Raw genomic sequence first — 27,355 nt, 5'->3', positions numbered from 1 at the left:
TTTTCTTACCTCTAACAGTCTCTTGGCCTTGTTGTTTAGCCACACTGTCTTTGGTTTTATTTTTTTTGGCTTTTTGAGAAGTTACTTCATGGTTTATAAAATACAAGATATTGTAAAACTCCAATTTTATGGCTATAGTTTAACAGGGGGTGGAAGGACTGAAATAAACTGATGAAGGCTTTCTAAAGACAGGATAGAGGAGACGGTGCAACTTAGGAATGACTGAATATAAAGGCCCTTAAATTCAAGGTTTATTCTGTAACTTTCAGTATAAAATTCAGTTTCTGTGTAAAGAAGTAAAATGTTTCTGATATTTTTGTTGTATGTATCGGTTTTTGGTGGCATTTCAGTGTATAAACTCTGAATTATATTAGACTTTTGTTTCATTTTTAAGTACAGTTGTGGGACTGTATTGGCAACTGAAGGATAAACATTAGAGGAATTCTGTAAATATCTCAAAACCAATATTAAAATTCAAGAAACTCAAAGAACGTTTCAGTTGCAGGCATAGCTAGGATACCTGGGCAACCTTAACTGTGACATCTAACAAGATAATGCAAGTGCTATTCCATGCAGGAATGGTGGTAAAGACTGAGTCAAAGTTTGTTAAATGAGATGAGCATTACCAGCGGCCTTTATTAGTATAAATGTAAGTAACAGCTAAACTGGTTTTTGCATCAACATAGTAGCAGCCAGATCTTTGGTATTTGAAAGCTCATGCGTGCATGTGTACACACCTTTGTGCACACATACAAACACAAACAAAACAGCCTCCCCTTTAAACACCCCCACCACCTCCTGAAAAAAAGAGTCCAAAAACATGCTTGTAAGGCCACTTGGAACTCTTTATGTATGGGTTTTTTTGGTATATGAATGTAAACACAGGAAGATGGGTATTATTTGGAGGGAAAACATTTGTGAACAAAGCCCAACCGCAGGAGAAACAATAGTCCATTTTTTGGCTGTACTTTAAGAAAACATTTCCTATTTTTTCCTGAACTTATTATGAATCAAAGACTGTGTATATTCTTCTCATTCAAAATAATATCAAGTGTGACATTGAATCTCCTTCCCAGCTGGAATATCCGTGATGATTGTGAATTAACTGTGCCAAAAGTAATACTACTGGGGTAAGAAGCAGGCTGTGTTTTTCCTAGGAAATAAGTTGAAAAATAGTAATAAGCTTTGGATATGCAGAACCTTAAATATAAAATATAAAGGTAAATATAAAATGTACAATGACAGCTAATGCAGGAGGTTTTGGAAATGCATCTGTAAGTGGAAATTTTTAGTGGAAATGTAGACTGAGAGTAGTGTATTGCATTCCTTTTTACATCTTCACAAAGAGTAGGTAGTGGAAAGTATTCTTACCCATTCTGCCTGCATGGTGTGCTTCGTGTATGTCTATCAGCCACTGAAGCCAGAAAACCTTTTAATATTGCATTTTGGAAGATAGACAGAAGGTCTTGCATTATTTACTAAATGCAGAAATTCTGTAACACAAAGCTGCAAAGTCTGCAGCTTTTACTAGAATCCGTTTGAGGAGAATATTTGATACAAGACCAGTACAGTGATGTGATGTCTGAGCGAGAATTTAAATGGGACCTAATTACGGTTTATAATCCTGAAGAAAAATGAGTCGACTCTTTAAATATATTGAGCTCTTTTAGAAAAATAAAGCATGTTAACAAGTGTAATTGGGATTCAGGACTGAGCCCAAAGTTGTGTTTTGTTGAGAAAGGAGCAGGGATACTAGACTTAGGGACCCAAACTGAGGTATAGTTGAGGATTCAGTCTGGGAAGAGTCTTTTCATGATGTCTTGCTCTTCTCCCCTGCCCAGTCTGTTCCTGACTGAAAGAAAATCAGATACAGATAACAGCAGTGTTTTAGGAGTAAGTGCACAGACTGTATGTAAATAAGCAGGATGTGCGTGACTCCCTTAACAGTTTCATGTGTTGGTGAATTCGCCAAGATCATAATATGGGACTGGCTCTTCAGCGCTCTGGGCAAAATCACGGGCCTCTGTTCTCATAAAGGCATTTTAGGGGTTGCATCAAAGTACTTTAAAAACTGTGTCGGATATACATATATATATGATGCATCATTCCATGAAGTGAAAAATCGCACATTTTGTATTGTGAAGAATCACAGAATTGTTGAGCTTGGAAGGAACCTCTGGAGATGATCTAGTCCAGCCCCTTGCTCCAGGAGAGTTCTCTTGTCTTTGAAATCCTTATCAATAAGTAAGCGTATTCACTCTTCTTCCCCCTGCTTTTTCCTGCTCAGATTTTTACTTTTTGTTCATATCTATTCTTTCCAGTCCATTGTGTGCCACATGGATGCCTTTGCTGGCAAGATGAAACAGGTAGGGTAGAATAGGAAATTACATCTATGGAGAGATGGCTTGTGCTTGCTAACTTGGCTGTTGAGCTATGCACTCAGCCAGCACTTTGGTCTCTCGTTATGGAAGCCGCTGAACTGTAGAATCTTCCTTGAAAATTCATTTTCAACAGGAATGAAAGTGGTGTGCAAATCTGTGGAGTAAATCTTTTTCAAGGAAGTTTTAATGCCAAGAAATTGACTTGTGAGGTAGGACGTTGGCTTTGTGGTCCGCATGTATTGAGGGCAGTAGGGGCTGCGCTGGGATCCAGTTACTGCCGATACCTGGGCAGGTGCCGTTTATCTGTCTGGCCTGTGTCCCTCTGAGTCTGTGCTCCAAATGCCCAGCGGAATTTCACATGCAAATCTTGTATGCTGTATAGATGGTTTGAGCTACGCTTTGTGAGATAGATCTTATGATGCAGTTAATCACTTTGTAGAAATATGTATTATCTCTCAAAATCAGTCTGGTCCTGTAAGATTTGGGGAATAATAGGTAATTTAATGCATCACAGATGAAGCAGCTGCATATGGAGGAGAGTTATGTCATTGTTACAGTGAACCAGAGGGTAGAGGAAGAAAGAGGTCTATCTCCAGACAGATCAGTATTTACCTCTGAAGTGAATGCTTCTGTCAAGAGTTCAGCCTTTGCGTCCAGATGCTGGTTGGAGGCTTCAGTGCTGTAGCATGTGGTGTCTGAACTAACTCGGTACCACCACAAGGCTGTGTGAAGAGAGAGGAAGCAACAGGCAGAGATGATTTGTGGGAATGGTAGCGTTGAGAAGCAGTCAATTAAACACAGTGCCACAGTGTTCAAAGCTGAGGGTTTTGTCCACAAAATAATCAGAATGGTGGTTTGAATTGCCTTTGGAAGGGTTGTTTTGAAGTAGGACTGGATGGATGCAACAACCAAAGAGTGCTTATTGCCTCTTGGAATTGTAATTGGGCTTCATGCTTGCGGTATATTACTGCATTTAGTTGCACAGGTTTTTTCAGAGTGGTAGTCTCCTGTAGAAAGCCCACTACTCACAGAGCAGCGCGTTCATAACCTGGGGCAGCAGCCAGCTGTGCAGCACCGTCTCCTGCTCTGAACAGTTAGTCCTGTTTCTATTTTCCATGCCTTTCCCAAATGGCTTGAAATAAGTGCAAAGATATGAAACGAAATGGAGACAGCAGCAAAGTGAACTCTCTTTTTATGTCTTAAACAATTTTCTGTGATTGGGAGAAAATGGTTGTATACGTTCAGTTAGCTAACACATAAGCTACTATCTTATTTCCTTTGCTGTAAGTTTTATATGACACAAGTGATGTAGTTTGGAAAGGTGTAATATTTTTACAAAGACATCAATAGCAGCAAAGCTTCTGATGGAGACCTAGGCAAAAAAGAGCTTGCTTTTTCCTTTTCAGTTAAACTGAGATTAATCTTTCAAAATATATTAAATCTAAAGACAAATGTGAAACACCCCCTCCCCACCCCCCCCTTTAATGGAACTACACTTTTTCTTCATTCTAACTGCTCTTGGACGTATATCTGAAATTCTTCTTGTTCATGGTAATTGAAACAAATAGGGTTTTTTAATAGTTAAAGTTACCTGGCATTTCCCACTGTTTAGACATGAATGATTCATGCATTTGGCATGTTTTAACTTTTTATCCTTTTTTATTCTTTATCTATAAAATCATAGAAAACCTGGCTGCATTGTTCTTCAGAGTGATTTTACTTTATTTTGCCCATATTAAGAATTTAATTGTATTGAAAGTGTTTTCCCACCTTTCCTTAGAGAAGATACTTTAGACACAGTTTGTCTGGATGTAGAATTTGTCTTTGGTTATCTTTGAAACCTACCCAAATTTATTGATGTTACAACCTTTTGAAAAATTTCCATTTGCATATTCTTAGTAGGTGTCTGGTGGTTTGGAAGTTAAACCATCTAAGACTTATCTGTCTGCAACAAGAATGTGCTCCATTGATCCCTCTAGGATCAATGCTTTAGGAATTGGACAGGACTTTGTTTGCAGGTGTTCTTCCTGGCAGCAAGTCAGTAAGTTAAAAATTTCCCCTGCTAGTGTGAAGGCAAGATGCAGCAGCTGATAGAAGTACAAAAAGCTAAAAGTTGCGCAACTTTAATTTAGTACTGTAGTCCATTATGTGAGACTGTAACAGTTTAAGTCTTTTCAGCATTAGAGTTTAAATTTTCATTTTATTATGTAACTAACCGTATCAGTATCTTACCAGACAAATATTTTTATTGTACTGTATTTTATTTTTTAAAATCATGGGCTTGCAAGTTTTCAGTCAGCTCTTTCTAGAGATGCTGGTAATGACAACCAGAGCTGACTAAAATACAGGTTTGACTGTGTTCCCATTAGGCTTAACTAGAAGTTACTCAGGAAATAAAGTAGAAGTAGTAGTTTTTTAACTTGTTAACTGAGACTTCTAGGCACTACTATGTAACTGAAAATAACATCAAAGCTAAAACAACTTAATAGAACTAGGTTCAGACTCTGCTGTATGGAATAGATAATAAAATACAGATAACCTGTAACTTCTGTCTTTAGCTTCTGAAAAGAGAAGAGTCATACTTTGGCAGTGGAGTAACTAGATTAATTTTTCCATCCTTGAATGAATGTGAGTAATGCAAGTTTCCATTTTGTACTCCTTTAAAACAAGTTCCAACACTTTTTGTTGAGGTACTGTATGTCTCAATAGCTAGACAGGCTCCGGCAGCTTGTCAAAGCTCCATAAGCTCTCTGCTTATGGCTTGCAGAAAGCAAGCTAGATTTTCATTTCTCCTTCCATTCAACAGGAGTCTCTTTCATGTCTGAAAATTGAAAACGCGTGTTTTTCAGTGTGGTGCATGGATGTGTGTGTGCCCTCTGGCACACCTGTTTCTAATTTCCTGACTTGAAAGCATCTCCCATCAAAAGAAGCAGAAAAACAATTTCTTTCTGACACGCTGCTTGGAGGCCCTTGCTTTGCAGAAGGCCTTCCTTTCGTTTGCCATCTTGGTTCCATTGGTAGAACATTATAAGATGCAGAGCACGCATTGTATGGGATGTTCAGCTTACATTGTGCTGGGTTCTTTCCCCTCTTCTTGTGGTTATTTAGAGCATTGGAAATCTACTTGAGAAATCACTATGCTGAAGAAAACCTAGTAAATTAATCCTTAGTTTCTTGCATGAAGCTCAAATTAAGATCCCAAGTCAATAGCAACTTAAGGTTTGTATAACCTGTGAATTAAGGTAGAGTATTAGTTACTGTTTGGTACAGAAGGTTAGATTAAAATTTAAATATTATCGCTCAGATTTCTTAACTTTTCTTCAAATAGTATGCAGTGTAAAACAATATCCAATATAGTAGCTGAAAATTAAAGACGTTAACAATCTTTTAAAAAGAAAATAAAACCCAAGCCCACAAAAAAAAACCCTTGTAACTTGTTTGTAGTGGAAGCTGTGCATAAGCTAACTAGCAAATTACTACAGAATAGAGCTATTAACTATTAAAGATCACTTAGGAAGGAAAAATACAAAATTGCTCTAGCTTAAATGTTACTGGCTTGTTTGTTTTCTCAGTTCAGCAACTGACACTTTCACAAACAGCATCTGGATTGTCTCTGTAGCTACCATGCTGCAGTATGTACCTGGCCGGTGGTATGCTGTTGAATTGCATTGGTTTCATTTACTGACAAACTAAACAGAACAAAATGTTCAAAAAGACTTAGAGGTTAAAAATCATTGTATGCATACAGATGAACTGCTTGAAATGCAAAGATTGGGCCTAGCTCTACAGCATAATGGCTGGTGCTTCATATGCTCATAAAACTTGCCTTGGCTAAGCTTTGTTCATTACTGATGTGATAGGTGTATGCAGAAAGCACTAAAAGGATGAATTGGTGTATGTACTTCTGTGTAACTGTATGGACTATAATGAAAAATTCTTAACTCTTTAAATAGGTCAGTAAGATCTACAGTTCACATTTATACCTGTTAAGGTATGCAACTGTGATACATTTCTTCCCATGTGCATATATTGACATTCAGGTGCCATGGAGTTGCTTTCTAGAGTTTCTGTCCACTAATGGCATTATGAATGACAGTGCAAAAATTAATATCTTTTGTCAGCATAGTAACAGGATTCCATGATCGGTTCCTGTCTCTCATTCCTCTGCAAAAAGCATGTATCTCACTTGTTGTACAGCACTGTGCAATGTTAACAGGTACTTTTGGTTTGGCTGATCTGATTCACTAATCAATATCTGGTGTGTGGAGTGCAGGGACAACCATCTTGCTGTGCTCCAAGCTCAAAAAAATGCCTGGAGGGGGCTTTGTACTTTTCTGTGCTATTTTTTGCTGAAATGGTAACTTCAGAGGACTGCTGATACATAAATAACTGTTAAATTATAATAGGATAACAGAAGCAAAAGAGGCTATTAAAAAAAAAAAGAGGTTGTAGATTCCCAGATTGTTCTTGTGGGGTTCTTGTAGGAATCAGTGAGGAGTGTCTGAATAGGAAAAGAGCTATTCTTTTCGGAAATTACACATTTAAATACCTACAGAAGAGGGAAGTCATATTTTACTGTTGGTCAGCTTTGCACTTTGAAAGAAACACTGTGTTAGAAGCTGTACTGTGGCGTGATCCAAGAATATATGTGTCTCTGAAAATCAGTTGTGATGCTTTCTGTATGATCATCAGGGGTTTTCTGTACGATCTCCAAGTGGTTTTCAAGCAGGGTTAGAAGCTTGTGGTTGAAGACGGTTTTTTTGTGAGGTTTGGTTGTGGGGTTTTTGTTTGGTTGTTTTGGGGTTTGGGGGGGAGGGAGTTGGATTGTTGTTGGGTTTTTTTTAGATTCTGGTTCTCGCCAAGCTTGTTGCTTTGAGAGCAAAATAAATGTGTTATGACTGTCAAGTGTTATCCTTCTTTGCTTCTCTTGTCATAGGAGCCTGTTGCTACCAGATATCCCTGAAGCTTTTAGCAATCTGTTGGGTTTTTTAAAAAACTTCTTGCCTCTTACCTAGGAGGCTAGAAACTTTCATCGAAGTATATGTCTTTGCATGTTAGAATCATAGAATGGTTTGGGTTGGAAGGGACCTTAAAGATCACCTAGTTCCACCCCCCCTGCCACAGGCAGGGACACCTTCCACCAGCCCAGGCTGCTCCAAGCCCCATCCAGCCTGGCCTTCAGGGATGGGGCAGCCACAGCTTCTCCGGGAAACCTGTGCTGGTGCCTCGCCACCCTCACAGTACAGAATTTCATCCTAACATCTAATATAACCCTACCCTCTTTCAGCTTAAAGCCATTCCCCCTTGTCCTATAGCTACATGCCCCTTGTAGAAAGTCCCTCTCCGCTTTCCTGCAGGCCCCTTTAGGTACTGGAAGCTGCTATAGGGTCTGCCTGGAGCCTTCTCCAGGCTGAACCACCCCAGCTCTCTCAGCCTGTCTTCAGAGGAGAGGTGCTCCAGCCTGCTGATCATCCTCATGGCTTCCTCTGGACTGGCTCCAGGTCCATGTCCTTATGTTAGGGGCTCCAGAGCTGAATTCAGTACTCACAAATGCTGAGTAGATGGGCAGAATCACCTCCCTCAACCTTGCTGGTCATGCTTCTTTTGATGCAGCCCAGGATATGGTTGGCTTTCCAGGCTGCAGGTGCACATCGCCACATCATGTTGAGCTTGTTGTCCACCAGCACCCCCAAAGCTCACAATCCATTCTCCGCTCAGCTTGTGTTTGTGCTTGTGATTGCCCCCCCACCTCCGCCATATGCACTTGGCCTTGCTGAACTTCACGAGGTTTGCACGGGCCCACCTCTCAAGGCTGTGAAGGTCCCTCTGGATGGCATCCCTTCCCTCCAGTGTGTTAACTGAACCACACGGCTTGGTGTCATCAGCACCCTTGATCCCACTGCCCACGTCACTGACAAAGACATGAAACAGCACCAGTCCCAATACTGACCCCTGAGGAATGACACCCATCACTGGTCTCCACTCAGACATCAAGCCATTGACCACAACTCTTTGAGTGCGACCACCCAGCCAGTTCCTTATCTACCCAGTGGTCCATCCATGTGTCAAATCCATGTCTGCAATTTAGAGACAAGGACTTTGTGTGGCACAGTGTCAAATGCTTTGCAGAAGTTCAGGTAGATGACACCAGTTGCCTCTCCCTCCACCAGCACTGTAACCCCATTGTTAAAGGCCACCAAATCTGTCAGGCACATTTCATCAAAATAGACTATACATTTCCTTTAGAAACACTGTTCACTTTGCCAGTAGTGATCCTATAGGAGGGCAGTTAATTGTACTTGCCCCTACAGATGTGGACATCGCTAATGCCAGCAGCAGTGGTTTTGTCAGTGGAGTATTTATAAATAGGCAACCTGGTGTTTGCACAATTTTACTGTGTTAGGAAAAGAATTTGTTTACTATATGAAACAGTTATTTCAGTGAGAAGTACTAATTTAACCCAGTAAATTTTTCCAGATAGTCATCTCCATTTGAGTCACTTCTGTGTGAAGGGTTATGGAAGCTTTGGTCTGTCATTGCAAAGTGTTTGTCTCTGAGATATAATGAGCTTCAGGTTACCAAAGAAGTCATCATTTTAACTGGGAAAGGATAATAAAATGATTTAAACTCTGTTTACAGCAAAGTTATTGAAACAAGTATATTTGAGACTTTAATGTAGAATTGAAAAAATCTTGTTAAGAGTCCCTGTTGGCTTGGTTTTAGTGTTATTCGGTGAAAAAACCGCAAGTATACTAAGATATCCAGTTAAATTTAGTATAATGTGAAATAGTTAAGCAAATGAACCAGATTTACATTTTCATCAGCTTATGTGCATGATTTGGTAATGTGTTGAAGTTGATTTGACTGTAGTTGCTGTCTTGGGTCATGTTAATACAACTTTTTCAGAAGTTGACTAATGGTGGCGGTTAGGTTACAGGAGAATGGAACTATAAATTTGAAGCCACAGGTTTATAGTGTAAGTTATAAATCAAGTTTCGATTACTGTAATTCTGTATACATTCATTTTGTGTCTAGCCCTAGTATTATCTACAGCGATTTTCCAGTTTGACACTGTAGAGACGTGTAGGTCTGCTAAGGCTGAAAGGCAGCTCACACTCTGGTATTTGGTTCTAACTTGAGATAATAGGAAGGGCAATTCTATTGGAATAATGAGGGTAATTCTTTTTCTCAGCATTTATCTGGTCAAAGTATGTGAAACGCTGCTTAGTTATTTTTCTTACTCAAAAATAGATGTTCCTACATCAAAAACTTCAGTAACCAATTTTTCTTTTCAAAATGGGGAGATTATTTTCCTTAGTTATCTGTCCCTGCAGATTGCTGGCATGTGATGTGCTGAAAGATTTTTACGTACACTGCCAGCAGCAGTCTGTTAAGCTTGCTGTCTTATAGGTTGACATAAATATGACAAAAAGGAATGACTTTTGTCTGTGGGGATGTAGAGATGTGTGATGTGTTAGAATTGCAAGGCTGCTTTCCTTGTGGTTGATCCTGGATCACGTCAGTGAGCTGCAGCTGTTCTTAGCCCATATTAAGTTTTCTCTCACTCTCTTTTTTTTTTTTTTTTTTTTTTTTTTCTTTGTAGCAGACTTGATGTTATGGGAACTCTTCAATAAAGTCATTCTCTTGGGGGGGAAATAACATTATACATCATGCTAAAAAATGGCTATTGTCTTTTTGATGCCAATTTAAGAATTACTTAAAAATGGTGAAGTACTAACATCTGGTTTTGTTACTAGATGCATAGGAGATGCATAGGCTCACTCTGATTTTTGTGTCTCATTTGCTTGATCCACATTCTAATTCCCATGCTTCTTGTCTCGCATAGGGTATGAATGTTGTATTTAAAGGCGTTAACAGGTTCTTTTCAAGAAAAAAGTCAACTTGCTAGGTTTTTGCTGAAGCATATGCTTATTTAGTTTTGTTCTTTACAGAAAAACTTAGTCATGATTGAATTTTCTTAGTTTAAAAAAAATGATAGCTATGTTGTGATCTATGGGTAAAATGTATCTTGTGGTTTTTGCGTGTTCTTCATACATTACTTTGTCCGGAATAAATATTAGATAACTCTCAGTTTTATTGTGGAGAAAAGCTTTCGAGCATGGAAGTAATGAGGCTATGAATGGACAGACCCTCCTATAAGCAGCAGCTGAGGACACTGTATTGTGTGAGCCTCTTGAAGATAATATCCTAACTGGGACACTTTTCTCAATAACTCAAGAGCTTGACAGTCTCAATGAAAACACTTTTTTTTTCCCCCCTGTGCTCTCAAGAACTGCCTCCCTTTGCTGTGTAATTATTGTAGTATTTGAGCTCTTGCGTTTTCCTCAAAATCTATAACTGTTTTTTACTCAATCTGTTTGCCATACAAAGAATTTTTGGTCTTTCTGTTGTGCCAATTGTATGTAGATTCAATGCCAAAGAAACCCAGAGTCAAACAATTCAGTTTAACCAAACTGTGTGAATCAGGAGACCCTGCCCATTTGTAGGTGTAATTTTGATTATTGAATGTAGCAAGATTTTTGGGACACGAGTATACAGTTTTTGTGCAGTCTGGTCCCTGAGCTTATTCTCTGACATCTAATGCATCCATAATGCTCCATAGGTGGGTTTTTCTTTTGTTGTTGTTGCTTTGTTTTTAATCTTGGAAATGGGAGGTAAGGACTTTTTTTTTTTTTTTTTTCTCCCCTCCCCCCTGCCCTGTTCTGTGTTAGCAGTCTTTGAAGAACAGTGTTTGTAAACTCACTTTGCCTTTAAGGGGAAGGGTGTAATTGTGTGACAAGTAACCAGAAAGAGAGATTCTTGGAGCAGGTTGCCATGTTAATTAGAGCTTAAAAATGGTGGGCAGAATGAGAAGCCAGTCTGTGAGTAGCTCAGAGATGCAGCACTAGACCTGCTGGGGTGCGTTTGTGCAACGTTGTGCCCAAACCAGTCGGTGCTCCAAACTCAGCATTTTGGGAAGCACAGCAGCGAGGCACTCAGCAGAGGCATTGGAGCCAGTTTGGGTTGGGTTTATTTATTAGTTCATTCTTTGTGCCAGATCTAGGCTGGCTTCAGCCAGAATCGCTCAGTTTTCTCTGTTCTGGGCTCCTAAGTGCTTCCAGTAAAAGTGAGTGTTATCCGTGGAGACTGAGCTGCCTTTGAAGCCAACTTAGGTCTGGTGTCTTACCAGCTCCGGCGCTCTGCCACGTGAAAGCAGCTAGATTGTTTCCAGCCATAAATTGTTTCTGGAAGGTGCGTAGGTGTATTTATGTAGTTCTGCACCTGAGCTAACAAGTCCAGCTGGATTATAATAGATTTTTCTTTTATGGAGCCAGCACAGTGTCTTGTGTCTTGTCATGGTTAATGAAAAATTTGCTAGAAAAATGTATAGATAATTGGGAATTTACTATATTAGCCTTTTCTATATATATTCTGGTGTCTAATGCAGTTTTAGGCCCTGATACACTGAAGTTAAAAGTCTGATCAAAATGTAATCACCTAACATAAGTAATTTGAAATCATTGTCATATTACAGCTGTAAATTAGTCATGGTTTTCCTTTTTTTCCTACTGGGTAGCACATTTCAGCTAAACTGGCGCTTGGTTAGACCTCTTCTAGCTGCTTCATTTGCATCCTTGCCATTGGGGAAAAATGTCAGGAACGGGAGGCACAGTAGTAGAACGACTTCTGTATATATGCAGAAGGTATCCCCAGTGTGCTTCCCTGTCCATGAAAATGTTGATCCAGTAAACATGCACTGTGCCATTTGACCACAGCTGTCAGTCGCAAAGCACAGAACAGGAATGCAAAAGAATGTGAGAGAAAAACAACAGGGTGAAAGTGTTCCTACAAAGTAAGAGTAGCACCTGTTTGCCTTCGTCATCAAGAGTTTTCAGGGGATAGCTACAGAAAGCACTAAGGCAATAAGTGGTTGTTTGCTGGAGCTTTTTAGTGTCTTAGAGACAAACCTTTACAAGTTACAGGAATTTTTATCAGGAGTCCAGTGAGCAGTCACCCTGTCAAAAAAGCATAGGTAAAGTCACATATTCCTTTATTGACAAGAGGCTAAATCAGATGGACTGCATAGAAGATTACATCATGCAAGGGAGTTACTGTGGCATTCGCTAAAGATGTTCTTGGTTTGAAGAGAGCTGCATCCAAGGATCACTTCTGTGAGAATGATTAGTAAGTGGATTCTTTGAGAGAGAGGATTGCATGCAGGATCTGGAAAAAGATGACAAGTTGGAGATGCTCTCGCTGTTTCTTCTCACTGTTTCTGCTTTTTCTTGCTTCTTGCCGTAGTTCACCTTTTTTGGTTTATGACTTTGTACAGTAGAGATTTCAGGAAAGTTGTGAGAAAAACTGCTGACATCAGTTGAATTTTCATGTGACTCAGCGTCACTCTCTTTAAAAATAAAAAAATATTGCAGAAGCCTGTCAGAGGGGTTTTTTTTTAATTATTATTTGGCCATGATGATATAAAATAATGACAGGGTTTCTTCATAATGATACCTATATTTTGACTATTTCCAATCTTAATATTTCTTTAGGTTGTGGTGAGCACCTTGTCCGAACCATACTGGCCAGAGAATGTTCATGTGCTTTGCAAACGGAGGATGCCCACCAAGCTCTCCTAGAGACTATGCAAAACAAGTTTATTGGTAAGAATATGGTGCTCATTGCCTAAACATTGCATAATGTTGTTTAAAATGCAATTAACCCTATTAAATAAAATCAAGATACTTTTGTTTAAGCCTTAAGTTGCAGTTGGCTTCAAATGTAGTGTTGTGTTACATCTAAAAAATGTTAAATCAAAATACAGAAGAATATTTTAGGAAATCTAAGGGAAAAGCCTTGGAAATACCTCAATTGTTATGTGAGTCATAGAATACCCAAAGAGGTTTGAGGAAAGAATTTCCTGCCTGAATCACTGGCTGTGGTGTACAATTGCATATTTTAGATTTGGTGGTTTAGGAGCATTAATAAAAATTAGTCATCATGTTAACCCTTTTAAATATAAGAGACCTCAAAACCACTGCATGTTCTAATTAAATTCTTTGGACAGACAGATTCTGGTTTGCTGTCTACATGATGAAATTAATTTCTTGAAAAAGTAAAGTAGATATCCTTCCAGAGTATTGTAAAGTAAAAACCTGATATGAGAGGATTACACACGACTACATATACATGTTTAATTTCTTGTGAATATAGGTCTTGTTTTATTTCTTCAAGTGATAAGAAAATACAAATGTGGAATTTTAAAGTATCTGTATAAGCTTTAACTTCAGAAGATAGCATAGATTCCAGTGAGACATGCACTGTCTTTATAGCCCTTAAAATTTTTGAATCCAGAGACAAGTTTGACCTTCCAAATTTCTTGTGGGCAGCATAACACTTCTTGTACACTGTGTTGCCAGAGTTCATTTTTAGGGTGTTTTAATTCGAACTGAGAGAGGGGCATATGCATACGATTTTGGGACCCAGGAACCATTGCCCTTGGTCTTGGCAAGCAGTGCATTGCAATTTTTTTATTTCTTTTTATAATGTTGAACCCGTATTAAACTCTGCTTCTGACAACATGATGTTTGACTGTTTGAGGTGAAGTCACCTTTGCATTGGAAGGCAGCACTTGATAGTCTGCTACTGTACTGCTGTCATTTCTAGGTGCTGTAAGAGCGCACGGCAAAGTAATCCCGGTGTGTTCCCTAAGGGGATTATAATCCAAGCAGCACAAATGTAACTTTGTATTTAATCACATATTCCAGTGCACAGTGGCACAAAATTAGGGATTTATTTACCCAAGAGAATCCTTTAAGAAGGATGTTTGTGATAGCTTCGCTAATTGGAAACACTACTGTCAAGGTGTTAGATGGAAGTGACCTAACTTCAGGAAAGTCAGATCTTTAGTCCATACTCTCAAAATTGTAGTGCTGTTTGTGGTAGGAGTACTAAAAGCAAACACAAATTGTACATATCCTTATGCAATTTCGTGTTAGTGCACGCACGCGCACAAAATAGAAAGTTACTGCCAAAGTGATTCATAGAAACTGGCTAATAAAAGACAGAAAGATCAGGAACTTCTTAGCTGAGTTATCTTCTTTAAGTTTTCTGGGTTTTCTTTTTTCTTCTTGGTACCTGTTAGCAAAACTGCAATTCTTCTCTTGCTGTTTAGTCCAAATGCATTTTGCCACCAGTTTGCAGAGCAGATGTTTTTATTTTAAATGTTAACTACTATGTGATATAACCTTTATCCTTTACTAAAAATGTGAACGTGTTTGTGTTGGACTTCCGGACGTATTGAATATTGCTGAAGTTTTTGTTATACCTGAAACTATTAGTTGCAGAGAAGGAGGAGCTGCACAGGCAGAGATACCAGGCTAACAGTGTGATGTCATATAGCCTTGGGAAAACAGACTAAGCCCAACAAAACAAGGGAGAGTGAAAAGAATGAGAGACAGTATCAAATTAGTGCTTTTAATGATAGAAAAATTAGGAAGATGGTTTAGAATTCCTTTTCAAAGTTTCATGTTTTAGTTAGGGATAGATCTGTCTTGTATTTTCAGAAGCTTATCACTGCAAGTTTTAGTTGCCTGACATGAGGTATGTGTATTATCTTCTCAGTTGTACTTTGGGGTAGTGCTGAGGGGGGGGTGGGGGGGGTGGAGAAAGATACAGCTGCCTTTTTTAATTTTTTTTTTTTCTGTAGGTTAAGTGTTTAGATTCTTTGTTTTGATTAGAAAGCATAAAATCTAGTTTGCCCTCAGCTGTCATATGGGTGAAGACTGGTTGAAGAAAACCTCTAAGTCCAGATACATCTTGCTGTTTACATGTGGTGTAGTACTAAGTTTGCAGCCAGTAGTGTTATTTTGGGGGATCTTTGCAATTCTGAAGTTGGAATGCAAGGTTATATCTTGCTAATATAGTGCAACAATTGAAAACATGCATTTCACTGAAAACAATAGGCTTGTGCTAAATAGGGTTTTGTCCTGTGAATTTTCATAGATGATATGCTAATTGATATCTCAGGATGTATGGTATGATGCAGGATTTCTTACTGTTGTGAAATAATAAAATAGACTAATAGACTATTTGCTGATGGCATGGTTTTTTTCCGTGCTAGGCTTTCTTAATTTGAAGTCTTGTCAAACTTTCACCAGAATTATAATGGACCAAGGCCAGAAAAAAAAAAAAAAAGGCAAAAAGCTTTAACAAAGCAGAGCTAGAATGTTTTGTCAGAAGTCAAAATGTGTGTTACTTGTATTGGAGGGATGAACAGCTGATTTTGGCAGTTGCCATCAGATTGGTGCTTCCTGTTTACAGAACTCTCCAAGTTTCTGCAGAGCCCTGGGAATCCTTCCAGCTAGGGAATGCCTGGCTTAAACAGTGAGTGCTGTTTAAACAGCAGGTGATGAGCAAACTAATGGCAGATGTGCTTCTCTCATCATATCTTAGAGCCAGCTTACTATGGATAATGTACAATTGATGGCTGAGTTGAGGGTGAGAGAAATTAAGTTTAGATATTTTTGTAAATTGTATAGGCTTGCTATCTTTAGTTGAAGAGCACTGAAGGTTTGGTCTGCAGTTGAAGAATGGTGTTCTGTAAACACAAATACCTTCCAAACAGAAGAACAGAGGATTTTGTTACTCATCATTCCTTTCAAACATGGCCAAGTTTGTGGAATGTAGACTTAGAATAAATGTTTGTGTCATCTCACTGGCGGGAAATCTGGGGTTTTAACAATGGCAATGTTATGAATTGTACTTTAAAGCTTCTTATAAAGTATTAGAAAATAATGAGCTGAAAGACATAGTTGGAATCTGATATTTAGTCTTTCCTTAAGTAGAAATATGTTTGTCTATTCTTGTATTTTTAAGTTCTGCTTCAGTTCAAAAATGAGCAACATCTGCAGAAAGGTAATAGCAGAAGGATAACGCCGACACTTTCTCTTTTAGAAATTTTGTGTCAAATATAACTCTTGGGAGCAGGAGTTTGAACAGTTAGGAATCACAGAATATGAATTTCCCAATTATGAGATCCCCTTATTCTTAAAGAGTTATGAGACTGCTAGTATCATAGCACAGCGTTATTGTTACTTTATGTTTTGGTGCTGCATCACTCCAAGCTTTGTAGTATCCTTTGTGGTTTTGTAACAGAGCAAGCATGCTGTGGAAGCATTATTATATCTTCTCTATGACATGAGAAGAGAATGGAGTGATCCTGAAGTCTCATATAACCTGTATTATCCCCTGCAAGTTTGTGATTTCACAGGTTTGTATTCGATGGTAGACAGATTTGAGTAGGCCCCTTCGTTACCTGTGCCATAAAACCAGCTGAAAAACTAACACAATGTGGTGATGTTGTGAGGGTTTTTCTAGGTCCTGCCTGTGCTTCTCCTTGCCAAAAGCATTGGGATTTTATTGGACAGCAGTATCCTCAGTTATTTAATGTCTTAAAAACTTACCTGGAGAAGTTTGAAAGTACAGGTGCTTTTCCTTGCAGCCTCTTTAAAAACTCCAACCAGATGTTTTAACTTACCTTGAAATACAAAGATCTCTGGTTTCAGACAGCTTGCACTTAAACATTTAACAAATAATGATGCGTGAAATTAAAAGCAGGCTTCATTTAGTGCTTATATATTCTTCTAATGTTTATTTAAATCGTTAGCTTGAAGTTTAATGGTATACATAGCAGAAGGAGAGTGGCAAACAGCTTCACTTTAAACATGTTCTGTACACAAGCTGACAAAGTCCAGTGGCGTAGGTGATGTATAGATTATTGACCTGAAAAAGTCTTAATTTCACTCACGTTGCAGCACAGGAAGGTTTAGGACTGTTTAGCTGTGCTCTGTTAAAGCTGGGGGATGCTAAAGCACTTAATTGGTTACACCACGCCACCGTCAGTGTTTAGACCCAAGTTCTGAAGACTTTGAAAGCTAATGTAAACAATGAAGCTGGTAATGGCTTCTCTACTATGGAAGAGTACGAATGTAAAACATCTGATGAACAGCTGGTTCGTCCTTCAGCTGGGCAAGTGTAAATAAAACACTTCTTTTACAGTTTACTATTGAATCTGTATGAGGATGAATCTGTCCAGTAGCTACAAATGAGAAAAAGACCACAGGATCAGAAATGAACAACTATCAATCACATGCTCTGGAGGGAGCAATTTAATGTGCAGGAGACAGAAGAAAAAAATGTTCTTCACTTGTAGCTGTAATTCCTCCAGAGCAAGGCTGAGTGTTGAGGCCATTATTTGCCTTAACACTTGTGAAATCTGTATGTTCTATCCCTGGTCTGAGGTGAACCTGGGTCTTGCTGTTCAGTTATGGTTGCTTTTGCAGAACTTGATGGGATCAGTGAATGAGGAATTGCTATGAAGACCTGTTTGCGTATTTTTAAGAGACCATTACTGCAGATTAGTCACGTATGAAATACATAAATAAAAACTTGATAATGCTTTCTATATGTCAGATACCAATAGCAGAACAGTTGAGCTTTTAAGGAAGGGAATGTGTTTTCTAAAATATAATGTTGTGACTGGGAGAGGTCAGGATTAAAGCAAAACTATTGAAAGATATTTGTGTTTGCTTTTTTCTACCCCTTCTCTCTGGTGTAGCCAGTCAGTACTAACATTGTTAGTCAATGCTGTAGTTGAAGTTTTGCTTCGGATATTTCATGCCAAATTCTTCACTGGTATGCCAGTGTAACAATGAGTTTCATGAGACTTAAAATGGTATTGAAAGCCCCAGGTTTTTGTAGTTTTGTCATTAGCAAGGTATTAGATCAAAGATTTGTCTAGCAATTCTATTGCAGTAGAAAAAATTATTTTTGGTTAGTAGGCATATTTTGATTTATTTTAACTAAATTTTTCATTGTACAGCAAGATCTATCATTCTTGTAAGTACAGAGAGGGCAAAAATGGTGTAGGAGTGGGGTAGCCAGATCACTTTTTCCTCCTAATGAGAAACTGTAATGACTTTAATATATGTGGCAATATTTTGGTTGCACCTTTTATCTTCCTGTTCAAAATACTTATTAGATATAATGTATATGAAAAATATACCATTACCTATATTGTTATTTTTTACAGGAGTCTGCACTATTATTTCTTTTTCTCAATGGCTTGGCTGTAATACAATTATTTTTAGAACATTAATGAAATATGTTCCTAACCGTTGAATTCATAGTGTTTTGAGAACACTCAAATTAATTCCTGTGTATGGTGCATGGGTTCTGTTTAGAAATACAGTATAATGCTAGTTTCGTACCATTATTTTTACAGATTTTAAGATGGATGCATAGCGTTCAGATGTCTAGAGTCTTGCTTAACGTAGACCTACTCATTTGCACTTGTATTGCTGTGTTAAAATACACTCTTCACCATAATTGTAGCCCTCAGTAGTAAGTCTGCGTATCCAGAAATATCTTTGTTTTAAAAAATATATTAATATATTTGAATCTTTCTTTTAACCTTTTTAAAAATTTCTTTAATTGGAAAATAAAATACATTCTGTGTTTTAAGGAATGTTCTGTTCAGTGTGTATTTAATTTGGCTTAGAGTCTGATATTTTTAAAAGTAGAGAAACAGTCTGTCTGAATTTACTGTTAAGTAGAATACTGTAATATTATTACTGTAGGCAGTTGTTTTTTTACTGCCACTATTTAGAGGTTAATTCCCCACAGCTCGGCCAATGCAGTGAATTGGAGGCACATACTGTATTGTTGCTGATTTTGCACTGAGATGGTTTAACTGAAATTGCTGGTGAAAGCAGCTGGAATGGATGAGGCTGTAGTCACACAGCTTGCTTCTGAGAGCTCTGTAAATGGCAACCTTCAGCAGAAGTGGGCAAACAGATGGCCCGTGGAAGTGGCATGGGTGAGAACACTGTGAACCACTGCAGGGGTTTTGCAGGTGACTGTGTTGGTGTCTTTATTTGCTGCTTGTGTCTGGAGGTGAGAAGGAGGGTTGTGCTATTGTTTCAGACTTTTACTCCTTTCCAGAATAATGTTCGTTCTGCAGCTGATGATAAAATGGTGTAGAAGATTAAAAATTGGCTCTGCATTGTTCTTAACAACAACAACAAAAATAAAAATCTTCAGTAGCTCAGCTGGCAATACTAGTGATACTAAATCTCAGTAATTTCTTGTTGCTACTGTATTTTGGCTCAATCTCTATTCCTACACCTCCAAGCCATGGCTGACTGCAACAAGAAAGCCAACACTACCCCATGTTTTCATCATTGTGTTGTAGTATATTGGTCAAGGTGCTACAAATGAGGATAGCCTGTAGACTATGGGTTTTGATGTTGTGCACCACTGGGCAAATAACACTATGTTCTGTCTGTAGGAGAGGGATAATGTGTACCATCTTCTTTGCTTTGTTTGCATAACAGAAATTTTTAAGACATTTCCTGTTCTAATACTCTATTCAAATGACCCACTACAAGTCACTCGAAGCTGTTTTACTTGTCACTGCATCACCCCAGTACTACTGGTATGGTCGAGTCTTACAAAGTTGGTGCAGTAAGACCTGGTCTCATTTGGCTTAACCAGTATTTGTCCTTACTTCAAGGGCCCAACTTGTGTAATTTGTAAAGAAGTCAGCTTCTTGCTTATCTGATGTGTTTTATGAGTGGTGAAGTTAAAATTATATCATGGTTTTATCAGGCTTTTATTATGTGCAGTGCTATTAAATTAATCCTCTTCCAGAGTTTTCTAGTTGAAGTAACAGTAGAGTGGCAACGTTCTTCAGCAAATGCTGAACTAATACAGTCATTTTTCTGGCTTTTGAGTGTTTAGCATGGACTTCAAAGCCTTTGAATTTTATGGACTGGTAATAAAGCTTCCGTGGTGCTTAATCATTGAAGGAAGTGAGTTGGTTCAGAAAACAACTTTTTTTTTTTAATGTATTTAAGGCAATGACAGCATGTTTAATGTCAGTAAATAAATATTCAAATTGTTAAAAGTTTGATCAGTAATGATGGCACATAGTTTACAAAAATACTGGGAAAATTAAGAAGTATGTGATTGGCTTATACACAGACTTTTCTTTCATCTACTCTTTCTTGAGTGGGGGAGAAAGAAAACCACTAAAAGTTATTAACCCAATGTAAGCATTTCTAGAACAAGACTTTAGTGGCATCAAGTCTATAATCAGCAGTTGCTGTCTTTTTTTACTCATGTTCAATCAGTGTTTTAGTATGGCCTTAAATACACTATCTGCTGGCTATGTTGTGCTGAAGTAGAACATTTTTAACCATGCTAATGAAAGAGGTTATTAGTGTTTTTCATTAGAACCTTAAAAGAACCTTTCACAGGCTGTAAAAGAGGAGAAACACAGCTTATTAAAAAACAAAACAAGACTCTTTCTCTCTGTTTGCAATGACTTTTCACTACAGCATGGCTTATAGCATGAATAATTTATGCAAATTAGTATAAGATTAGGTCTGCAGACCAAGTTCAGGTTAAGACATTTTCTTTGAAGAACCTGAATTTCTGAAGAAAAGATTAAAGAATGCACGTCCCCTGTGAAGAAAACCTTTTTTTTTCCTTTTTTTTTTTTGTTGTTTGTTTTTCATTTGCTTGCAGAAAACATACCACATACTTAGCCAGCACTTGCTTAATGTAGTGAAAGTATGAGAGTTATACATAGCATCTTGGAAAGCATGGACTAAAAGATTTTGATTTGGGTGGTAAAACTCTTTACAACTTTCCAAGTCTTGCATTTCTATTTTAACCAAACATATTTTCCTGTTTTGTCATCTATTATGTTATGAGTGTCTGGATTCCTGGTTCACAGGGATTTGGTTGCAGTTGATGAATAACACAGTAGATGTAATTGGTACCTAGTAAAAGTTCTTGTACAAGCAAGTGGCATTTAAAAAATAATATCTGTTTGTATTAGATCAAATTAGATATTGCTGTTTATTTAGCATACCACATTTATTGTTTTCCTGCAATATGGGCTTCAATTTTAATGACCACCTTGCATCACTTTTGAATGTGGCTGCTCTTATGTCAAGAAAACATGGTAAAGCTTTTAGTTTTCCTTACAGTGAAGCCTGAAGTTGGTTCTTACTGGGTTTTTGTTGTTGTTGTTACTTGCATTGAAGGAGTAATTTTAATCATATGAATAGCTGTGGGCAAGTTGAAGGAGGCTGATGAGTTGATCTGCTCTAAAGTTCTTGTGGCCAGCAAATCCTTTTACAGTGTCTGTACACTAGGCATAATATGCTAATTTATTTTTCAAAATCGTTGAAAATAAATACATGAAATGCCTATTGCAATTGTATGTTCAGCTTTAAATCACAGTGTATTGGAAGTGTTTGACTAGGGTCTCTTTGGGCTTAAGTGCAAGAACTTAGTTAATTTGATGGCTCGAGACTTTTTGAATTGTATGTAAATCATACCATTGTTTCCACATTGAAAACTAGAGGAATCTCATTTCAAATTACAAACTTTAAAACTTTTCCAGCTTCTGATAGAAGGCATTGTATATTGTATGTCTTAAATTAACAACAGAAAAGCCACTGTAAAAAGTAGGATGTGTTTTGGCTTTTCTGCTGATATTCATAAAACAGCAAGGAAAACAGTCTATAGCAGTTTGATGATGTCTCTGTACAAAGCACTTTAAATTAGGAAGAATGAATAGATTATAAAAGTGACCCAGATTTGCTTGATTTTTTTCGTATGTGGCCATCTTTATATTAATTATAGTACAGAAAGAACTAAATATTGCAACATGATTTTTTCAACCTGACACTCCATTTTTCATTAGTGTGTCTTCCTTGATCCACAAACAAATGGTTTTGCACTCACAAATGTAATTTTTTTTTTTTTTATTCCATGTAGCTCTTTTTCTTTTTTTGATACTGGTAGTTTAGTAGAATACTATTCAGAAAGTTACTCGTTAGAAATGTTAGAAAAAAATGCAACTGATGCTTTTGTAAAAGCACCGGGTGACCTGACAGTCTCTTCAACTCTTAGTGAAGAGATTAAAGGAGGAAGGCAAGAAAGTGAAATAAAGAAATACCCAAGAAACTGTTCCTATGGTAAATAATTCTCCCCAACAATTTTTCCCAGGTTCACCTTTTCTAGCCAATGAAGATGGTGTACTTGGAGGTGTGATAGTTCTTCGGTCTTGCAGGTGTTCAGCAGAGCCTGAATCGTCACAGGGAAAGCCAACTTTACTGGGTAAGAAATCCTTATTCATTTTTACTTGAGCTAGGTGCTAACTCAAAGTGAAAGATGAAATAAAAATTGTCTGTGCACGTTTACCATTGTTAAAACTCCCAGACAAAACAAAAAGGAAGTGAAATTGTTCAAGATAATAAAACTCCAGGAAGTGAAATAGTAGTATAACCTTGTTTGTTCTCTAGAACTGTGGAAAAGGGCGTTCTTTCTGACTTGTTATTTCTAAGCAGAATTGTGATTCAGAGGGTTGTGTGGGATCTTTCTAAAACCATGGCAAAGAAATAACTGTTGCTTGTGGCAAGGCAGGGTATGTTACTCATAGAAAAAAATTACATTTTTAGCTAAGGGTGATGCCTATGACTGTTTACTGCTTCTCAGTGATTTACATGCTGAAAATGCTGTCTAAAAAAGTTCTTTGTTCCTCCTTTTTGCAGGACAAAATGTGAAAAATTGGAGGATAAACTTGAAATTTGGAAGGGAGACTGTTTTATGGTTAGAATTTTTTTTTTTTATGCCCAGGAAAATGTGTTCAGAGAAGTCACAGTTAGTATTTGTATATGCAGACCACAAGAATACTTGCTGTTTTTATTGAGAGCAGCAGAAAACTGTCCTTTGCCTCCATCAGTAGCTGACTGGTTAAAAAGGTTCTGAGCTTTACTGCCCTTAAGCCCTGTTTATGTCCTAGAAACAAGACCCTCATCTGTCTCGCTGCTTTACAGCGGAACAAGTGTATTGTAGTAAACTGTCTTGTGGTTTGTCTTAGAGGAACGGCTAGGAAGCTGAAAGCTGTACACTACTAGCAGAGGTGGGTGGAAATACAACCCAGAGACAGTAAAGCCCATGTTCCTCTTTGAAGGCCGGGGTTTGGGACTGGGGGCATATGAATTACTTCAGCATGACACTTGTACCAGCTCTTCCTGTGGTACTCCTCAGATGTGGGCATATGTGTCTGGTCATGCTATGTGCTTATGTATTGGGTCACATGAAGCTGTCTAATATATATTTATGTTAAGCTGCCAGAATTAAAGTTGTTTTCTTTCATATAATCCTATGGTTTATTATTGTTTCACCATGTTTCATGAGTCACTGTCAGCAGCATTACAGATTTGAAGTAGATCTCGTATCTCCTTTAAGATCTGATGTGACAAATTTGATCACTTAGCTTGACTTTGTGTATTAAGGCAGTCATAGCATCTCACCTGGTAAGTCTGGAATTGCCTAATTTCTTTCTAATCCATAGGCTATTCTTTAGAAAGACCCCTCATCTTTGTTTTAATTCATTACTACTTCTGTCCCACTAAATCCTAACTCTGTGTCAGCAGTCTGCTTGCTTGCAGCCAGCCTGGAGTAGCAGGCAGACTGTGTGCTAAAGGTGAGCCAGCAGATACATTCTTAATGATGGGTTAACCCACACAAAAAGCAGTATTTATTTACTGTTGTCTGTTCAGTGACTTCCAGGATGTTAGGGTCAATTTATTAAGTTGCACAGGATAAGGTGTATGTTATCTTTCAGTTTTGTTCTTGTATTGCACCTTCCTGGTGCAATACCTTTAAATATCATATTCTACATTGTCTGTGTTGGTCCATGAATCAGGTTGTAGCCCCCCTCCAGTCATTCACTCTAATAAGTAGATGCGCAGATGCACTCAACACAGTTAAGAACATTCATGTTTCTCTACCCAACAGCTGAAGTTTATGTATGTTTTATGCTTTTAGTCAACATCTCATCCGTAAGAGTTTCATGGATGTTTATTTTGCTATTACAAAGAACCAGAGATTTAGGAAGTGAATCCTTGCAATTCTGATGGTTGTTCTGGGATTATCCTGATGGACAACAAAGGAATTTTAGAAGGCTTGGATGGGAAAAAATTTTAAAAATAGCTTTTGTATGTTATATTTTTTTTTAAGTTATTACTTGAATAGCTTGTCTTTTTGAAGAAGTGGACAATCAAATAGACTTTCACAGTCATCTTACTCTTGTCTTTCAACTATTTGGAAGCCAAGACTGTCTAATCTTGACTCAAGAATCGGGGCACAGCTTGTTAAATTTACAGAGAATGTTGCAAGTTTGATTTTACAGTTTTCAGATTTAAAAGTGGAATAATTATGAGATTATTGGTCTAGTTGGAAAGCATTCTACAACTTAAATTCTATCTCTAAAAAAAGAGTTAAGAAAATTAAAATACAGGTTTGATTAAATGAGAACAAACAAGGTCAACTTAATGTTAAATTTCTTATATTTGGAAGTGAAATAATTATTTCTGTTCGTTTAATGTTTGTCAGTCATGTAGGAAAACATGTTTCTATTAAGGAAGATTTGGTATTTTTTCCTCAAAAACTAAAAACAAAAATCTCCACATATCATACATCCTAAGTAGACTATTTGTCCATTGATTTTTGGCTTGCTTTCCACTGGAGTAAGATTCATGTAGTACAGCTTATTCTAAAGGTATTTTTTTTAAACTATTGAAACAAATTGCAAGAAAGTGATTTATTAAATGGTTGAAAATACACGAAATGTCCTTGGATAAGTATGTAATTTAGGATTTTCATTGTGATTCCAGTATTTGTAATAGCTAGCAGTAAGTATCTTTCATGCTAGTACATGCTACTTTTGGTGGACAATGTAGAAGGAAAAAATAAAAATAAAAACTTAAAAGAATATGCCTTGAATTATCAAAGACAAAGAAATAATATTTCGAGGGTATTTGGCCTGAACTGTTGCCTAGCTTCTCAAAATTTAAAGATGAGATTAAATTTGTCTCCAAAAAATATATGCTTTCACTGACAGTTGAACGTTTAAGTGTTAGGGAGCAATTAGCCTCATCAAACGCACTTACATTGCACTAAGTATGTTTCACTCTCTGAAAGCTTTTGACTAACCTTTGGCTATATCAGTCATGAATCTTTTACGGGGGAGAAAAGTGCATACCTAAATGAAGTTCATTTTTCTTTTATGATATCTACATATCTGTCAGAATCTTCAAGTCTTGCCAGGATTGTCTAAACTTTGATCTTCTACTCCGGGTTAATTGCTATGCAAGGATAAATGGTTACAGAGGATAAGCATACTCAGCATGCTGTGACCTTCATCAACCATATTAAAAGAACATGAGGAATAGCAATGATTAAGAGATGTAAAACCATCTAGTGATGCTTTTTACAGTATGTGAAAGCCTCTCTAAAGAAATATGCAGGAAGAGCTTTTTACATGTAATTCATGTAAGACTTCTCCAGTAATCCAAAGGAAAAATGCATTCTTCGGTGCAGGTTTTTTTAAACTTTTCAGTTATTCTGTGAAACATCCTGAATTCTGATCATCTATTCTTTCTTTTTCCCACTTCCAAATTATGTACTTAATGTCCACAAACAAAAATGACTGTGACATAGAGCAGGAAGAATACAGTGTTGCAATTTATAAAGCTCCACTGGATGGGAGCTAAATATATGAATAATGTGCTCTTTCTCTGAATTTGAAGTTGCAGCTGAGTAGGACTGTGTGTGTATATCTATAAAGATACCTGTGTATTTATCAGAGAATTAAAGATCTAAGCCCAGTAGTGGGCTGTTTACACAATTGATAAATTGGACCACTTTCAAACTTGAGACCACCACCTTATTGGATTAGCATGCATTAACAATACACATTAGCAGTGGTTAGTTTTCGTAATCATTATCACTACAAACACAACAGTTGATCTTTAAAATCTATAACCTAAATTAGTTGTGAGTTTCAGCAAGGTGATACTGTATAGCTAGTGCTAGAAGTCAAGGTGATCATATCTGAGAGTGCTTTGATAGGGAAGCCAAAATCAAATTGGGCTCATTTCTTCTCAGTCTTCCTTTCTTCTCTTACCTTTGGTGCTCCTTACCCTTTCCCAAATGAAAGGGGCTGATTGCATATGCTCTCGATGTAATTCAGCATACTTTTGGGACCAGGTCTTGCTGTAAGTTTGCCAGGCATTTTTCTGTTGTGCAGCGTTGTTCTGATTCCATCAGACACCTCTCCTGCTTTTTCTGCAGGATTGTTTTGCTTTCACCAGATGTCCTTCCTCCCTGCTCTGTATCTTCAATTCTCCTCTTGCAGACTTTTCTACTTCTGCATGTTTTCCTGTATCCTACCTGTGCAACTAAACCACAAACCTCCATTGGTAGTTACATGTTATGTATGTATTTATGCTCAGTTTTGTGAAAAAACGCTTGTTAATGGTTATTCTGTTGACAGTGTTACAATTCTACAGAATCCTTTCATGCCATCTGGGTTTATGCTGTTGTAGTGTGGTTATGTCTGGGTTCAAGGCAAGCAATGCAAATTATATCTGCTTCTGCTTCATGGGTGGAACAGGCCTCGGCTTTATAAGTTGATCCTGTCTTTCAGCTGTAGTTGCAGTTGATGTATTTCGCATCTTGGATGCTCCATATCATTAAAGTAACATTCTCATTCTGGGTATTAGTTCTGCTGTGTGTGATTACAAATAGTGCAGGAATATCTTGTTTGCTTGACAGCTGTTTCTTCTGAGATTAAATTATTCTGGTAAGTAGTTTTTGTTCTTTAAGTTTGGTTTTGTCCTTTCCCAAACTGTATCTTAAGCTATATTTGTTTCTCAAGATTCCAGTGTTAAATTACATCTTACATTTTAAACCAATGCATTTTTTTGTGACTTCTTGCATTTTCCTTTATAGTGGAATTTCTGTGGAGCCATACAACAGAGAGCATGTGTGTAGGATATATGTCTGCACAGGACGGCAAAGCGAAGGTAAGCCACGAGCAGTAGGTTGTA

At 37.6% G+C, this 27,355-nt stretch overlaps 1 protein-coding gene across 4 annotated transcripts in view; it reads left to right on the top strand.

Moving 5' to 3' along the window:
* The window catches only part of TASP1 (taspase 1), an 87,807-nt gene that overhangs the window by 46,394 nt on the left and 14,058 nt on the right, over window positions 1-27,355 (top strand). For all 4 annotated transcript variants that reach the window (XM_055725795.1, XM_055725793.1, XM_055725794.1 and 1 more), the window contains 3 exons: window positions 12,932-13,042; window positions 22,464-22,574; window positions 27,258-27,331. In XM_055725795.1, the coding sequence (XP_055581770.1) occupies window positions 12,932-13,042; window positions 22,464-22,574; window positions 27,258-27,331 (296 nt within the window). The remainder of the gene's footprint in view (window positions 1-12,931; window positions 13,043-22,463; window positions 22,575-27,257; window positions 27,332-27,355) is intronic.

Source organism: Falco cherrug, chromosome 13 (assembly GCF_023634085.1).
Source record: "Falco cherrug isolate bFalChe1 chromosome 13, bFalChe1.pri, whole genome shotgun sequence".
Taxonomy (NCBI): Eukaryota; Metazoa; Chordata; class Aves; order Falconiformes; family Falconidae; genus Falco; species Falco cherrug.
This window is presented reverse-complemented; position numbering and strand designations above follow the sequence as displayed.